Below are 17,801 nucleotides of genomic sequence, written 5' to 3'. Positions count from 1 at the left end.
TTATGTGTAGGTAAAGAACAATGTTCAGAATCCAAACTTTTACGGGATACAAGTTTTATGAATGACATTGTAAAATTTGAAAGATTAAAATAGGATGTTGATCTCAAAACTTCCCAAAGTGACATTGGCTGTAAATGTGCTGAACATACATAAAACAGCATAAAGACCTAGATAAGATTAAAAATATAGATGACTTTTCAAAAATGTTTGTGCAATTGAAAACACAGCACAGAAGCAAGAGTCACAAGACATCTGTAAATTGTTAGTACGGTAGGTTCACTGTAAGCAGAAGACAGATTACAATTAGTAGCTTGTCAGTCAATACAAAATTAACAAGATTTACCAGCAAAAAATATGCACATCACAGTTGTAATATAGACCAAGGCAACTGATCTAGCATATTTTGAATGAAAAAATTATAATAATGAAAATGACAATGAACAGCCCACCAATAAATTATTCCGTTTGTTTAAAATAATTCAAACAAAAGAGCTCATAGTTTATGATTGTGTAAGCACTTTGGGCAGCTATTGAAAGCGACATGTACGTGTATTAAATATGTTCTAGCCTTAAGAGCCCATCTCAATGCATTTAATGTACCATATTCTTTTGTGTGACGATTAAATTATATATAACCTCTTGGGGTTTTTTTTCCCAAAAAAAATATTATTTTAATACAATTGCACCCAGGAATTTAGGGAAGTGAAATTCTGTTTTCAATTTGAACCATCAAAATAACAAAAAAATTAGCATATTGTTAATCTTTTAGAGCTATGTACAAGTACATATTTTGCCATCTCATCCAATGGCAATAATAGCAAAAAGACGAATTAAGGAATTTTACAAACCTGTAACACTTGGGTAATAACTATAGACGTTTACAAAAGTGTAAACCGTCTATATACAGTCTATTATGCTATGGTACAAAGGAATGAAATGACCATATTTAGGAACGGTTCCTTTTGAGTGCTTTGAAACTAGAGACAACCGAATAACTAAGTGAAGTGGAGCTCCTCAATATTCCCTAAAATAATTGATTGGTAGTATAATCTAAGAGGACAGTTATTAAAAAACAATGTATTAAACATTTATGGTACACTAAATGCATTTAGGTTAGCGCGCATTTAATCTTTTTGGCAGGAAAGGTGCAAAAGTATCCCATTTGTCATTTCAATATAAAAGAGAAGTAATAAAATATTTGTTTTCACTGGTCAGATTTATTGTGGTGCTAGTTTTTGTGCGTTCCTGTTTATGTGCATTTGATGAGCAGAAGTAGAGAGCTTTAAAGTGTCCTTTGTAAATATTCAGGCTGGTGATGTTAATGGTGACTGTCCACATTAACTGAGTCACTCCTCATGAGGTTGTCTGTGTATGAATGATTGTGTACATAAATGACTTATGATTTATGTACAATTGCAGTCCGGTGAGTACTTCATATATAAGCAAAGCATTTTAGGTGAAGTGCTAAGTAACTGATCATATACAAGGGCACAAAGGGGCGCTTATGCAAGTGTTATGTACAGCCAACATTCGGCTTGATGACTTTATCGGCCTTTGCTGTAGCCAGGAAAGAATTGGTCCAAGAGAGTCTGAAGCGTCTGGTTTTGGGACATGTTATAGTCTTTCCCCAAATCATGACGACAAGCAGGACAGGTGTACACCTGCGCTCGAAACGACCGTTGCAGGCAGGCCTAGAATGAAGCACAGAGACATTCAGGTCAACATCAAAAGACTAGTGACAGCAAACAACTTATTACACACCTTACACACGTTGTGTGAGCAGACTGTGGTAATGGGCTGGAAGGCCAATTCTTGACAGCACAAGCACATAAAGGACTGCTCCAATTTACACAGAAATGTCTGTGTAAAAAAGAGACAATTATTTGTGTGTTATTGGACATTGGGATTATTGATTACTGTAATACACCAATTTAGTAGATAACATACTGGTCCCTCTTTGAGATGCTCCATGGCTTCATCCCACAATCGCCTGTTAGCAGTGTCATCCTGAATTAACTGTTTCTGCTGCTCAGACAGTTGAAAAGCCTCTTCCATCTTCACTTGCTTTGAAGGAGGTTCTTCTGATGAAGACAAATCTAATAGAAGATAGGCATAAAAGTCATCAGAGGAAAAAAGACACAGATGGGAATAAATGAGAAAAATCTTGAGTTGTCCAACCACCATCTTCTGCCTCCTGCTCATCTCCATTGCTTTGCAATTCATCATCATCCAAACATGCAATCAGCTGTTCCTCGTCCTCTTCCTCATCATTCTCCTGTTTATCCTTGGAGGCGCGCCGTCTCCTTCCCCGGCCTCTTCCAGAAAAGCGTCTATTACTTTTCCCGCCCTGACCAGGTTTGGCAGTGGCCTCTTTCTTTGTTTTGTTAGCCATAGCTTCCAAGTATCCTGATGGAAACTGTTCAAAAGTACAAAGTAAATCAATGTTTGTATAATGCACAGTATAAAAGAAGGGATAACAATAAATACATAAAATATTTAGATCTAACCTGCACTATAAGGCCTAGTTTCTTGGTTCTCTCAAGACCTTCTGGTGTCCATGGGGCTGGCTCCTGGTCATCACGTCTCAACAGGTACCGCCACACAAGATAACCACACTTTCCAACTTCAGGCCAGTATTTTACCACCTAGTTACAGAAGTCAAAGTATTAGTCCATGTGGTACAGTGTATGCCGTGTTCTCAGATCAGCGGTTATCCCTCAGAATAAAGCAGCTTTGGGTAGGAAGTGCTATTCACAATTCCCTTGTAAAATGTGTTGAATATAGAATATTCTTAACGAAAAGCCTAAATGTTGGTGACAAATCCTCACTATCCAAAGACAGCATTGCATTGAGGCGCTGCTTTTTCTGTGCGTGAGTAAGGAAGTGGGTCTTTGTCATTGACAGAGCACTACTTTCAGATATACAGTGGAAGTTACAGCTGCACTGTGTTTTCCTCAGTTTGGGGTCAGGTTTGGTCTGATGGTCCCTTGATCCCAGTAATATCTGTCACAAACCCTTGTTCAATAGAAAATGACTTACCTTATAAATGCCATCATATCGGTTGCCTTCTTCAGGAGCATACTGACTGATACGTCGACCCTTTGAGCTGCGAATAACTCTCACTGGCTTTCCAGCTCGCCAGTTCTTGGACTCTGCCCCAACTTTGTCATTCAAAGGGGCATCACAGTTTGAAGCCAGAGCCCTATACACAAATAAATTAAGTTTGCACTCCTACTTACTATACACTTCCATACATGCACTTTTTGTTAAAAATTGAATTAGACATTAACAACCACATCAGTTAATTGCACAATATGCTGCCCCTCTCTCATCATCTTTCACAGAGAGTCTCACGCGACAGTCTCAGTCTTAAGGTTAAATGTAACTTCACTCTCGTTCCGGTGGTCTCTCTGCTGTTATAGGGTTACAAAATATCAAACTATATTTTTCTCTACAACATCAAATAGTATAATAATAATAAACTATTTGAGTATCAAGGATGGTTTTATTATTTTACTAAGCACATTAGGAATTGTGTGTCTTGATAAACAATTGTGTAATGACTGATGCAGTAACTATCTTTTCATGTGAATTACTTTTAACGTTTTCTAACAAAATGGATTGATATTGATTCATGGGAACCATAAGAGCATGAATTCAGTCATGATTCAGACAAGAAGGCATCAATCCACCTTCGCCTTGGAACAATTGGGGAAGTCTTTCACATGAAAATGCTCAGCGCCTTAATTAGCGCACGCACGCACGCACGCACGCACATACACACACCTATGTATTAAGTATGTCAAAATTATAATAAAGTGATTATATTTACTATTTTGTAAGTTGTAAGATACAACAATTAACTATTGTGACAACAACTAAACCTCTATCAAATAAACAAACAAACTACATTTTAAAAACGTAAAGCTAAATATAATGTTCCTTTTTATGTCCCTTTAATTGTACTTATCATTCAGAAATACTACATACATACTACTGACTTCTGATGACCTGTCGCAAATCCCATTTAATAAACTTATACAAATGGTCTGTTAATGCTGCACACATTATAAATAGTAAAAATAATTATTAAAACTAAGCTTGTACTGCACATTTTAAATGGTTGGATCAAATACAGACAATATACACGTTTTCTTGGCGCCACCTGGAGTTCAATATATTAAAAATACATTAATATATAATATATATTAAACACACAAACCTGTTCATATGTGTAAGAGTCTGGTCAAAACAATGCTCCCCAATCCGCTTGTTTCCAGACAGGTCCCGCCCGCCGCTGCCTGTGTATGTGAACTCATCTCCCCGGTCCTATGACAAGAGAAGAGTGGGACCTCCATGATTTTACTACAGTACAACAAATGTTTGCATGTTGCATTGTGTAAACAACATTGTAAAGGAAATGGGTGGTCTTAATGGTCCACATTAAATATCATTAATTAAAATAAATGTTTCCACAACAAACTGTAGTTGGTGTTGTCACTTTACCTTCTTAATTTCAGTTTGAAAGGTATAATTTTTCAACATATTGCTTTTGTTTTTCCATGTTCATTTGTTTCGTTAAAGGCGGTATGGACGATTTTTCGGCGATTTGAGAACGCAGGCGGAAATGCACATGCCACTCCCCCATGCGGACTGATACAACACACACATGCGTTTGTTTATTAGCGCAACGGAGCGCATCGCATCTCTCGTCTCCCGTAGATTTCTGTCCACTTCTGCATCAGCTCGAACTGTCTTTCTCCGTCTTCATTTTGCCCCGTACACTGAGGGAACTATATTATGATAGATCCATGCGCTTAGGCACGCGGAAACGTGGGCACGAACCGCACGCGGCTGCAGGTGAGCAGTAGGTGCGTTTTATGATTGATACGTGGCAGGACAAATGATTTATCCACGCCACGAGGAAATATGATAAAAAATTTGCTGAAAAAAATCGTCCATACCACCTTTAATACTCATGACAAGTGTAAACGCTCAATAATTGCAACACTCCTTGAATGTCTCGACATCCCAAATAATAATACATGTGACCATATGTTATATTTGGGGCTATGTTATTTGGGGCTACAGCTGAAGAAGTAAGAATGAAACACTCACCACTTCATCTTCAAAGCCACCAGCCAGTACCAATGAGTAGGCCCCGTCGTGGCTGCGCCCATGAATACCACCAACATGAGGCCTGTGAACACCTGCTTCGCTTACCTGACAAATCATAACATGTTTTAATTTATGTATATTTTTCACAAAGACTTATAGAGCTCAAAATCAACAGACCTGTACTCTGAATTTCCATGTTGTCCCAACAGGGACGCCAGGAACAGGTCCATAGTGAGTTCGCGGAACAATCGTACACTCCTTAGTCCGACCCACACAAGCCATCCCCTTAGATACAAAACAAACAAGATTTGAATATAGCCGGGGTCCCCTGACAGCTTCTTTTACTAAAGAAAATGCCAGAGAGCTGTTAGCGGTCACAAGAGATTTTGTTGATATTATGTGAAACATAAACTATTATCCGTTTAAGTGCACATTTACATTTGGTAATAGGCATGGGCTGGATCAAATTTGAATTTAGTCATATGAACAATTCCTAAATTGGGAGTTGATTGGAAAGGGAAGGAGAACTACACAAGTAAATATGTAGTGAAAAATATTGGTTGCACTAAAATGTAACTAATCACATTTGCAAAATGTGTATCTGGTTATGGATTACATAGTTTTACTGTGTTTAATCTCACACAAGTTGATGTAGAACTTGGTAAATTGATTTTAACAGTCCAAGGAGAATATAATAAGACACTTTTCACTTTAAATACATGAATAATTTACATAATTGTGCAACTACAAAAACTCCAGAAGGATGCACTATTCTGTATCATTTACATGAATTGCTGTCTGACTCCCATAGCAAAGCTTACGCTCTATGTGGCCCAAACACGAGCTGCAGTGTTTTAAAAGAGTAGCTGTTTCATATTGGCATATCCAGAGGACCAGAGGTTGTAATTATTCCACTTATGCCATATGCATATGCCATTGTTCGTCTTTTGCACAATGAAAGCAACGTTACTTTACAACAGAGCACCAAAAGACGACTCCGTCAGGTTTGTATTGCCATAACTTTATGTGATGAATCTCACCTTTCCCCAGTCCCTTTGACTTTCTGTAGTTGCTGAAGGCATCTTGGCCCTCTTCTTGCTGGCCTTCAGCTTTTCCCCTGCTTTTATAACCTCATTTGTGTCATTCTTACAAGTGGGGCAGTACCTAGCACATAAAATACACACAAATCAAGACACGTCTGAAAAGTTAAAAGAACATAAATGCAAAAACAACCCCATTGTTCTCCCTTAATTCTCTCTTACCAGTCCTCGTCATCAGGGATGGTGGACAATGGTGGGTTTAAACAGTAGATATGAAAGGCCATGTTGCACTCATCACACAGTAGCTGCATGTGGGCATCCTGCTTCCCACCACACACGCAGCAGGAGCAGAAGCGACACTCTGCATCAGGATCAGCTTTGCAGTGCTTACACTCGGGTCCACTCTTACCTTAAGTAAGAGTAAAAATATAAAGACACAATATCCAATCAAGCATTGCAGCAGAATTTAACCTACGTTTGAATTGTCCATCTGCAGCTGAAAGTGCACGGGCGCCCGGTTTCTCCATTTGGTAGATTTCATCCAGGAAATGAATCTTGCAGTCCTCAACAACATCTCCCGGACCTCTGACAAACCCCCCAAAAAGAATAGAAGGGGGTGAAACGGTTTATTGAATCAATCAAAATGAAGGTTTATCAAGTAATTAATCTGGGCTTGACTATGAATGTTTGGGCCAGACTGGGTCATTGTCTGCCATATGCCAACGTTAAAGTGGAACTTAACACCTAAACTCCACCCTCAACCACAGTTCAAACAGAACTGCTAAAATGGGTAGTGCCCGAATGACATTGGGGGACAATATAAAAAGAAATCTGAACCTGACGACTAAAGGGGGATTGGGGATGGAAGAAGGGCGGGGTCTGAACATATGAAACTCCAAACTCTGTCCCTGCAGAGGAACAGTAGACAATGATATATAAATGCCATTTACATGGTAGTGTTTGGTCCCACTTTAACACATTGGTAATAGTGCATTTTACTGACCAAATTAGACACATTTTTATTGAACATTTTGATGAATAAATAAAACAAAAAAATCAAGAAAATATAATTCAGTGTGAACTTCATCAATCTTGTGAGAAAATATTAAATATTTAGTTTTTATGCAACATTTAAAATAGATGTTACATATACATATATTTAATTAAACACTGAATTAGGTAGGTCTTCACCCAATAAGGATCTTGACTCTTAGTTCCTTGTTTGTTCGAGATGCTTGGTTGAGAGTCTGAATCTCAGCGTCAAACCAGAAGCCCCTCTCCTCCGGAGTCTCCATGTTGTAGTTGGCCATCACAGTCATGCCTTCTTGAAGCTGATCCCATCGCAGTAAAGTCCGAGCACGAGGTCGCACATTGTATGGCTGCATTTCAACCACACCATTTTCAGGATAGCTTGGAGTAGGAAAAATAAATGTAAAAAGTTTAGTTGTCAATATAATGAGCAAAATATTGTATCCATGTGAAATTGAATATCTATATCTCACAAAATGCTTTATATGTAAAGTGGTTATACAATAATAAATAATGCAGAAGACAATTAAAACAAAGCAACAAGACGTAATATAAAGCCACACCATATTGCGATTTAGTTTTGAGACCAAAATGTCTGCTTAAGGCAATAAGATCACTATTGTTTGATCAGCCTTACAAACAAGTCAATTTCAACAAAGATAATACCAATCCCCAGGGATCACAAACGTTTGTGCCTCTGCTGAGGCAGACTGCTAAACTGAGGCACAACACCATGGAAAAAGATAATAATCATCACAAAGCCTGATCTTTTTTAATGTTGTAGGTACTAAATACCAAATACAATGTGTTTTTACATTGTGTTCTATGGGACAAATCCTCTCTGCAAAGTCCTCAAAGTGAACACAAAAGAAATCTGATACAAAGTTGCGTGGGTGGTCATGAATGTTATGTCAGTTTCAGTTAAATGCTCTCATTGTGGATGGAGACGGAATAGACCAAAGATATGTTTGGTCTATTCCAGAAAAAGTTTCAAATACAAGGATGAATATGATGATATTTGTGAGTTCACAAACTCTTGAGAATTCATCTGGTCGGGCTCGTGCTGTTAGGTTTGAGCCAGGAGCTGTGGCGGACCAATCACAGTGCAGCATTGTGGTTTGGGCGAATGTCAAAGGGATGAACCAAAACAAACACGGCGATGTACATGTACTTTGGCCTATTTTAGAGGATTTAATACCTATGTTGTTTTTGAAAAGCTTGCACCAAGAAGCGCGTTGTGTATTTGTGGACAGGGAAGAAGTATGTGCTTTTCTCTGACTGGATTCAGCAACTTGTTTGATTTCTCGGCTTGTTCTGTTGTTTTGATGCTTTGACCCTTCGGATTCAAATATTCGTCATGCCACTCCACCTTTTCCCAGCGTTTTTAATGAGATTTTTGATATTATGTGTACGTCTCAAATCACGGTGAAACACGAGAGCCAGGTTTCATAAGGATATGAAGATTTAGAAATCTGACCCATTTTGAATTTCACGGATTCAGACACTGGGCCTACCGCAAAACAGCAATGTCCAAATGGTAGCATGCTTGCAGCAATAAACAAAAACATTAGGAAGAAAACAAAAGCTCTAGTGCATATAGAGCTACATCCCAAATTGCAGCATCAGGTTTGCAAAGTTCTAGAGCTCCACTCACCATCAATTATCAAGATGGTCAGGACTGCAAATAGAAATTCAATTCATAAGAGGATGCATCTATATTTTTTATGTCCCTTTTTAGATTTGTCAGGCTAAAATTATAACAGTAATAAGCAGATATGATCACAAACAGTGGATTTGATGGTTAGTCACTTACTCCTCATATTTAATGTGGTAAATGACATCCTGTCTGATCTCTGTGGCTTGTGAGTCCGTCTGTGAGGCAGTGGCTCCATTGCTCTCTGTGTTCAAACCATTGTTATTCCTGTTAGAGTCAGTAGTCTCAGCCTCCAGTTTTCCATTAGTCCTTTTTGAGGGCCGGCCTATCTTTGCTTTGGCAGGAGCAAGTGTCACATTTTCAATACAAGCTTCAAACCAAGCGCCGATGCTTACATCTCTGCAGTCCACCAGTTCATTAATCTAAAAAACAAAATTGAAAGAAAATGTAGTTTTAGCCAAGTGGTCACAATCAAACTTTAATTTCAACTGTCTACTAGAATTCAATATATAAATACTGTATATAATATCATTATATTACTATCAGTTTAGTTTATTTATTGCTTTTTATTATACAACATACAACCAAAAACTTCTTTTCCTCATCGTACAGCCATCGCGCTCACCTTATAACATCCAATCCCTGCGTTAATGAGCATGCAGCGACTAGAAGAGGGTGGCTGTAGGTCCTCTGCCGAATTGGATTTAAATCCATTTTTGGTACTTCCTTGATCACTCGTGTTTGGTTTGTCTTCACTGTAATTGTCCTTACAGGATGTCAGAGCAATGGCACTGGCAGAGGCTGTGATGTCATCCAGAGAGTCCTTGACATCAGGGCTGTCTGCAGAATCAGACTGTGCACGAATAAGGAGCTGGACAATGTCATTTAGACCAACGTTGTAGTCAAACAAAGTCTGACCATCTTCCATCTGTAAGCAAGAGTGAAATGTATTACTGCACGTCAGAGACTTCTTTCTTTATCCATCAATGGAGAGAGCAACGGGTCATAGTGGAGGGCGTCTGCATCAGGAAAACACTCAATGGGAAGAACATTCAACAGGAAATGCAACTACTTTCCTGGCAAACTGCTAGGAACTGCTAAGTACAACTAATTCAAATTTTAGTCTGAAAACACGTTGACATGGTGGCGATAACACAGAAAAGCAAACAGATTGTTCTGTTCATGTTACTATACAGCAGGTGGTGCTAGCGTCACTTGTGGCGCAGTTACTGTTAGCATTGTTGGATAGCAATATATATTTATAACATTTGGGCAGTTGAACAACTTGATTAATCTCTAAGTCTTCACATGTGTATTTGGTACAATATGGACCATAACGACCACCTTTAATCTTTGTTGATGCGCCAATAAAATGTATTATTGCCGTCTGCTACAGAGGTGTTGCGACCTTCCTAAATTGTGATGCTTTCCAGTCGTACTCGGAGGTCATAACTCTGACCTCAGAGATGTTTTCTGTGTTCCAGCGGTCAAAATACTAAAAGAAAACATGAAAAACTATGAGCAATACATTCCAGTTTATGGACAATTACAACTCAAAACAAACGATAAAAACCAAGAAGGTACTCAAATCAACCACAATATGGATCTATCAAGTTAATTTATTAGCCCGGACAATTTTATTGCAAGTCATAAATCAACATGAATGAGAATTTCTGCATTCACCTTTTGTTTAGCTCTGTGTAACGTTAGCAACAGTAGCCTAACAATGCATTTATAACTGCAGTGGCTCAGTGGTGGCGCACCAACAGGTTCACAAACAGACGCTGAACGGTAGAGAAACTAAAGAGAAAATATCACGAGTACCTATCAATATTTTAACTGTCGGATGTTAAACTTTAACCGGACGTAATCCATGTTGGAATGTCCAACTCGGAGTTCTGAAATGTTGCCTGACTTTCCATGTAGGACTTCGAAGATGTGAGGGTGCTCCAGTGTGAATTTACAAGTAGGAACTTCCAACCTCCGAGGACGACTGGTACGCAGCATCGGTGTTCCCTTTGAGGCAGACAAAATCTATACACAAAATTCGAACCAGCAAGGAACACTTTTTACAGCTGAATCATTGATTTCAGAAAATAAAAAAAAAGGTGTCATCACATATTTTTATTTGTAAAATAACTTTCCACCCATGTTGGTTGCCAACCAGGAAGTAAAATTATACACTTCACCAAAATGGTAAAATTATGGAAATTAGGCAAGATTTCTAATAAAATCTCCAATGTAAATATGTTAATGTGATCAGGCTTTTAGATACCCGTATTTTGGACGGGGTATTTTAAAACGTGGACGACCATTTTATCAATAAATCTTAATAAAAAGGGAATATTACAGTGTTCTCGCTGTGGGGTTTTGGCCGGCGGGCCCCCGCCATGCTGAAAAGATAACGCCAAGTATTAAGATGACCATGCGGCTGAAAAAACATCCGCCAGGTTGAAAAACAAAGATCATGTTTTTTATTCAAGTAACATACAACGCTGTCATATAGTTAAGAAACCTGCACTCAATAATGTAGACGATTTCCATTCTGGTCCCAAATGTTTATTTGGCACCTGTTCACCAGATCACCGTCCGAGCGCGGTAGTGTAACTTTTCTGCTCGCACCGCCTACGGCGCTCGATAATATGGAAAGCCAATATGATCACACTCCGCCACTTAGGAGCGGCGTATGGCGTAAATTAAGAGAACGCCAAGTGCCGTCTGGCGTAAATTACGGTGCTCGTTTACGGCGCAAGGCATAACGTCAGACGGCGCACACCGTTAAAAGCGCAGCTTTATTTTGTTAAAGCGTCGGAAAATATGCCACGATACGCCGCCCCTAAGTGGCGGAGTGTGATCATATTGGCTTTCCATTACGATCGCAAGCGCACAATTTTTAAGTACTTTTTATTAGTCCGGAGAATGCCGAAGCTACTCGTTTTTTCGCCTAGTCGGCCCCCGTACAAAATTATTTGGACGTGTGTTTTCAAATCCTATCTAAAAGCCTGAATGTGATTATGTTATGCTTTAGTGAAAAGGTTTATAACCTGGCATACATATGCAGAGGGGTTTTGGCATGGTGGGCCGCCATGCTCAAAATACCGGCAGGTATTAAAGGTTGAATGAACAATTTTTTTCGGCCCAAATCTGAGTCTTATTTCCTCGTGGCGTGGACTGCCGATTAGTCCTGCCACGTGTCAATCATGAAACGCACCTACTGCTCACCTGCAGCCGCGTGCGGCTCGTTCCTACGTTTCCGCGTGTCTAAGCGCATTGATCTATCATAATGTAGTTCCCTCAGTGTACGGGATAAAATGAAGACGGAGAAAGACTGTTCGAGCTGACGCAGAAGAAGACGGAAATCTACGGGAGACGAGAGATGCGATCCGTCGCGCTAATAAACAAACGCCCCTGTGGTTGTATCAGTCCACACGGGGGAGTGCCATGCGCACTTCCGCCTGCGTTCTCAAATTGTCCATTGCGCCTTTAAGATAACCGTGCTCACGGTGCCTTTCGCTCGCACCAGTACGGTCGCCGCAGAGGTGATTTAGATCACGCTCGGCCGTGCGGTCGAGATCACCGTGCGGGCGCGACTGCTCGGCCGTGCGGTTGAGCGCCGCGGCACCCGCATGGCCACACCCCATGGTTCTTTCCATTGTTAAGATACTTATATAACCTGCCTATATTGCTAGTCTAAATTTTTGTGCAGCACGGTTGTCCCACCGCCGTCCTCCAACCTCAGCCCAGCAAGAACACTGATATGTATGACCGTCAACAGATATTTGGTGGCTCAGGGCAAGAAACCTCACATGGGCCCCCCTCTAATAGAAATGGTGTTTAATTCTGGGCCCCTGAGACCTTGGAGCCTGGGGAAATGTACCCTTTTGTCCTCCCCGGTCTACTCCCCTGTAAATATTTTCATATTAATTAGCAAAATTTTAAAAAGCACAAGGTACAAAGTGGTAACTATTAACTATCAACTTCTTCTGAGAAATTACACTTCATTGTGACTGAGTCCACCTGTCACTCACCAGCTGAATGAGGAGTCTGTTTGAGCAGGATGCTGCACTTGAAAAGAGAAGCATCATGATATGACCATAACATAAAACAAGCAGATAGTTACAGGGTTTGGATACCAATTTGATTTTTAGAGTTCTCTTTTCCAGCACTTATCCCTCAAAGAAGCACAAACAAATTACTGACTGAAAAGGGTGAATTAAAATAATTATAATACTTGATACAAAACAATCTAGCTTGGCGAAATAAATTACTGGGTTACTATGACAACCCCCCCTACCCATATACTACCGAAACATCATCAATGCAACCCATCCAGGCTGCAAGATGCCGGCTTTCTCTGTGACGCAACATGAGCCCGCAACCATTTTATGCACATAACACATCTACAGCAGTCTCTCTTACAACTGCTGCCCTCCAACCTTTTGTACTGCCGATCCAAGCATGGCCACCACTCACACTTCTCTAATTTGTTATTTGACAGCGGGAAACAGAGCGGTGGAAGCTGTAACGGCGGTAGAAAATGTGCCGTAAACACAGCCATGGTGTGGAAATTACACTCACCTGTGCAAATGTGACACTTTGTGTGTCTCTGTCTAGTAATATAGGCAGTTATATCAGTAACGTAACAATGATATAAGAATTAGGTGTTGTAAATCGTTAACAAGATGTCAATTCAACAAGTCAGCGACCTGCACTGTGTTTCAGCTTCAGTCCTCATGCTGCGACCTAGATATCACAACTGAATTTGATTATAAATACCTAATGTTGTGGCCCTTGGACTGCTGATTGTTCACCATATAGTTCTGTGCTCTTTATTACACTGTAATTGAAACACTTAACATTGCCAGAAGCATTTTTTTCCCCATGTGGGACAATAAAGGAATATCTTATCTTATTTAGTGATTGTGCTGCATTTCTATGGTGCTATGGCCTTTTGGTCATTTTTGTCTTGATTCTATTTCTTGACAGAGGTTTTTCAAGCAGAATGATGTGATGTTTCTGCTTAAATGCTGGTACAGAGTTGGCATAACATTCTTCTTTTTTATTTTTAAACTAAAAGGTTAAGTACATTTTAGCGTGCAAGTGCCTATATAATGACATGTGAATGATATGTAAATGTGCAAAGTGGACATAAGAGACAAGGCGATTAAAAAGCCAACCAGAACACCTAAAAACTATTTCAAAAGCAGGATGTGATTAAATGAACATGCTTCTCTCACAGAAGCCAAAAGCACATCACGCCAGAGGAAGAAATTAGACGCCATTTTGAAAAGGAATTTGTCTTACTCCTAATCTCCACTCTACGGGTGAACGCACCATTATGTGCAGGGCACCAGTTCCTCAGTTTGTCACATATTTTGTTAAACGCGTTATCACACATGGAAATCCCCCAAACAGTGCCTCTGCGCTCACTCATATGCCAAAGAGATAAAAAGGATACATATAGGAGGAACATCGGAGCCAAGCAACTGCCTCGAGGGTCAAATGGAACACAATTTGACTGCAAGTTTAGAATATAATACTGTGTGAAATCAACCAAAAACAATGGGGTGGGGGAAGGGGGGGTGAGGCGTTATCCCATCCACTCCTATTGGTCAGCTTCTGTCATGCACCGAGTGAGTAGTGAAGATATATACCTGTGCAACCTACCTCCAACACCCTGCCCTGCTATGGGAGGCTCAGCTTGAAACTTGTTTTGAGATCAGCCCTCTGCCTCTCCATTCAGCAGTTCAGCTCGTGCAGCTCCATATTTGCAGTCTAATTTTCTTTCAGGTTCTTATTTCCACCATCACCAGTGTCTAGGCTCCTGGAGGAAGATTCCTATCCTGCTCTGCACCTCCTCCTGGCCTAAGCGCCAAACCTATATCCCATCATTCGTAGTTGTATTTTATTAAATATCTTCCAACGCATATCGTCTTCATTTGAGTCTCTAAAGATTCAAGCGTTCTTTTAAAAGGCAATATAAATACTTGTACATTATGATTAAATTGAACAAGCGGTAGAAAATGGATGGATGGATAAAACCATGGTCTAGGATCTAAATAAATTGTGCAATTATATTGCCCACTCTTTGATTGAAATGTTCCACATTCTTTTGCTGCATGATTTAAAAAAAGCATTACTAGGTTTATTAAAAGGTGGTATGGACGATTTTTTTCAGCATTTTTTTTTTTATCATACTTCCTCGTGGCGTGGATAAATCATTTGTCCTGCCACGTATCAATCATAAAACGCACCTACCGCTCACCTGCAGCCGTGTGCTGTTCGTCCCCACGTTTCCGCGTGCCTAAGCGCATGGATCTATCATAATATAGTTCCCTCAGTGTACGGGGCAAAATGAAGACGGAGAAAGACAGTTCGAGCTGACGCAGAAGTGGACAGAAATCTACGGGAGACGAGCGATGCGATGCGATCCGTCGCGCAAATAAACAAACGCACGTGTGTGTTGTATCAGTCCACACGGGGGAGTGCGCATGCGCACTTCTGCCTGCGTTCTCAAATCATCCATACCGCCTTTAATCATGGAATGACGATAACATTTGGATCAGGTTTTGGTACTTTTTATCTTCTAATCATGTTTCAATCAACTGATTTATTGAGATCACGCTCACTGTATCCTGCTTTATCTGCTAGTACAACTCTATTAGTCAACAAGTCAAATTATTTCTGTTGATTTGAGATTTCATAAATATACATTTTAAGAATTTTTTATTGAACAATGATGCGGTCTTTTAGAATGGGTTCCTAGAATGTGATTCAGTCCAGATAATGACGCTCAAAATTTGATTACCTTATATTATTGTTCTTCACATTCACAATTATTCCGATTAATCCCAGCAGCTCTACCTCCAAGGCAATAGGAGTATGCACTATGCAGCCATCATTTTGGGGTAAAAGGTGCCCAATCATTACACTGTCACAAAGAATTGCTCTCTGTGATGTGGCTAAAATGACTGACCTGTTAATTTTAATTGCTATAGTATGAAAACACATTCATTTAAATATGTTAAATTAACTGATAATTAAGTGCACATGGGTAATGTTATTTTGTGGGTAACACATTTATTAATCCAATTACCTTGCAGTTAATAGCTGCTCTCTTAATGAAATCTGTAATAGTGTAGTTGTACTTTTGCCAGTTGCTTACCCACATGCTTTTCGGCCACAACACGTGTACGTGAAGAATAATATGTGGCTTTCAAATGCACAGATTATAATCTTAACGGTAGTCTGAGCCTATGTAGCACATGTGTTAAGGTGGTAGGCGTAATGGACCAGATATCTTTCCCACTTTCACAATTACAAATGCTCGAGGCACGTGGAGTTCAAATTCAAAAATGGGCCACATAACGTCGTTGTTACAGGCTGAAATATAACCCAGCTAAAGCTACTGTGGAACATATTTTCAGTTAGCAAGAAGGTGGGCCAAAAAACCTTGTAATTTGTCGAATGTGAGGATGAATCGTTACAATGCTGTTGATGTTGTCCTGCACGCATGATGTAAACAAATGTATGACGCAGTAACTTGTTGCACAGCGTGTATGCTATGCTGATGCTTATGAATATAAAACGGTTCTTCAATGATCTATTCAAATGATAGTGCCATTTCTGGAGGACTCCCGGGACTTGCGCAAGAACGATTAGAGAATTCCTTTGAAAACAGGAAGCTCGCATGGGTCAGACTGTGGAACAGCAGACCGCTCGCTCGCACACTCCCTGTGGTCCAAAACTGTCAAAGGAACCAACTGCACAGTTGGCATGAAGAATTAAAAACAGCATATCCTACCTGCTTCCCTCTGTAGAACAGACGCTGTTGGTCGGGGGATACATTGAAGATATCTTGAATTTTTAACCGTAACAACTCAATTTTGGTCAATCGAGATAGATCCTCTACAGTTCGCGTCTCCTTCCCGTCTATTGTACGAACCTGGATCCACATACTTGCGCAACTTTAGCTCAAAAAGTAATATCGGAGCAGTTATAAATTGCACGTAATAGATGGTCTCCAGTGGTGCAGGAAAACACACAAATATTCACAGGTCCATTTCGCTTTCTCTGCAGAGCTGCTTCACGTCTCACATGAGGTCGCGGCGCCAAGCAAGTCTCGCGATACTTCACTTAAAGCCATAATTTGGGCGCTGTAATCATGGCTGTAACTCCATCATCATAATCCATAATTCTGTCTCAATAGCCCACCCGGGCACTGTATTCTGAAAGAAATAACGCGTTAAGACAGTAAATGCATCAACATAAATATTAGAATACTACATTAAGCAGGCCTAAATGTGTGTATCACAGAGACGGATATGGCCTTTTGTTGCGTCGGTGTGGTCCTGGGGAACTAGAGAAAATGCACTCAAACGCGCGCACAAATAGACAAAGCTACTCGGGAACTGGGTCAAAAGCTTCAACACTTGATGTCACTTGCTGTGAAGATGGGACAAAGTCTGCAGATTTGTCAATGTACGTTTATCATTTGAGCTCTTTGACTAAACGTTACATTTAGTGTTGCCATCGTCCATATCATTAGAGCAACTGGACACTGGTGTTTACAGACATAACGTTAGAGTAAAAATAAGGCTAAGGTGTTTTCTCCGGAAAATTGTACTTAGTTCTCCTGTTTTTATTTGACTAATCATTATTTGGTTTGGTGGGATAGTGCCTTTGTTAAATATTCATTATAGTTTACATCCGTGAAGTTGCAGTTTGTGAAGACATTTTAAGGGTTACGGTTTGAGACAATCTACACACAACTGACATTGAGACGTTAAAGGTGGAATGGACGATTTTTTTCAGCAAATTTTGTATCATATTTCCTTGTGGCGTGGATAAATCATTTGTCCTGCCACGTATCAATCATAAAACGCACCTACCGCGCACCTGCAGCCGCGTCAGGTTCGTCCCCACGTTTCCGCGTGCCTAAGCGCATTGATCTATCATAA

General features: G+C 40.0%; 1 protein-coding gene across 2 annotated transcripts; it reads right to left on the bottom strand.

The window, feature by feature from the left end:
* Positions 1–37: 37 nt before the first annotated feature.
* On the bottom strand, positions 38–16,962 carry LOC140366874 (E3 ubiquitin-protein ligase UHRF2-like). 2 transcript variants are annotated; one of them, XM_072453070.1, is made up of 16 exons: positions 16,646–16,962; positions 9,467–9,769; positions 9,001–9,263; positions 7,350–7,568; positions 6,634–6,743; positions 6,381–6,567; positions 6,159–6,282; positions 5,296–5,403; positions 5,119–5,223; positions 4,223–4,329; positions 3,040–3,202; positions 2,508–2,645; positions 2,179–2,416; positions 1,948–2,096; positions 1,762–1,860; positions 38–1,691 (listed from the first exon to the last, which is right to left on the bottom strand). In XM_072453070.1, the coding sequence occupies exons 1-16, from the start codon at positions 16,796–16,798 to the stop codon at positions 1,545–1,547; spliced, it is 2,613 nt and encodes an 870-aa protein (XP_072309171.1). In that variant the 5' UTR covers positions 16,799–16,962; the 3' UTR covers positions 38–1,544. The 2 variants fall into 2 exon arrangements, with proteins under 2 accessions (XP_072309171.1, XP_072309172.1); XM_072453071.1 differs by having other exon boundaries at positions 2,182–2,416.
* Positions 16,963–17,801: the final 839 nt, after the last annotated feature.

Source organism: Eucyclogobius newberryi, unplaced genomic scaffold, assembly GCF_026437365.1.
Source record: "Eucyclogobius newberryi isolate DKJ021-1_F unplaced genomic scaffold, fEucNew1.0.hap1 SCAF_2, whole genome shotgun sequence".
Taxonomy (NCBI): Eukaryota; Metazoa; Chordata; class Actinopteri; order Gobiiformes; family Gobiidae; genus Eucyclogobius; species Eucyclogobius newberryi.
Note: the sequence above shows the minus strand (reverse complement) of the source record. Positions and strands in the feature narration are given on the sequence as shown.

Bases quoted from the DNA above. Each gene is read 5' to 3' on its own strand.
- LOC140366874 (XM_072453070.1), bottom strand. From the start codon at position 16,798: ATGTGGATCCAGGTTCGTACAATAGACGGGAAGGAGACGCGAACTGTA. The intron at 7,569-9,000 runs GTAAGTGACTAA...TCCTACTCCAAG, and splicing joins TACCACATTAAATATGAGGA to CTATCCTGAAAATGGTGTGG. The intron at 3,203-4,222 runs GTTTGTGTGTTT...ATTTGTGTATAG, and splicing joins ACTCTTACACATATGAACAG to GGCTCTGGCTTCAAACTGTG.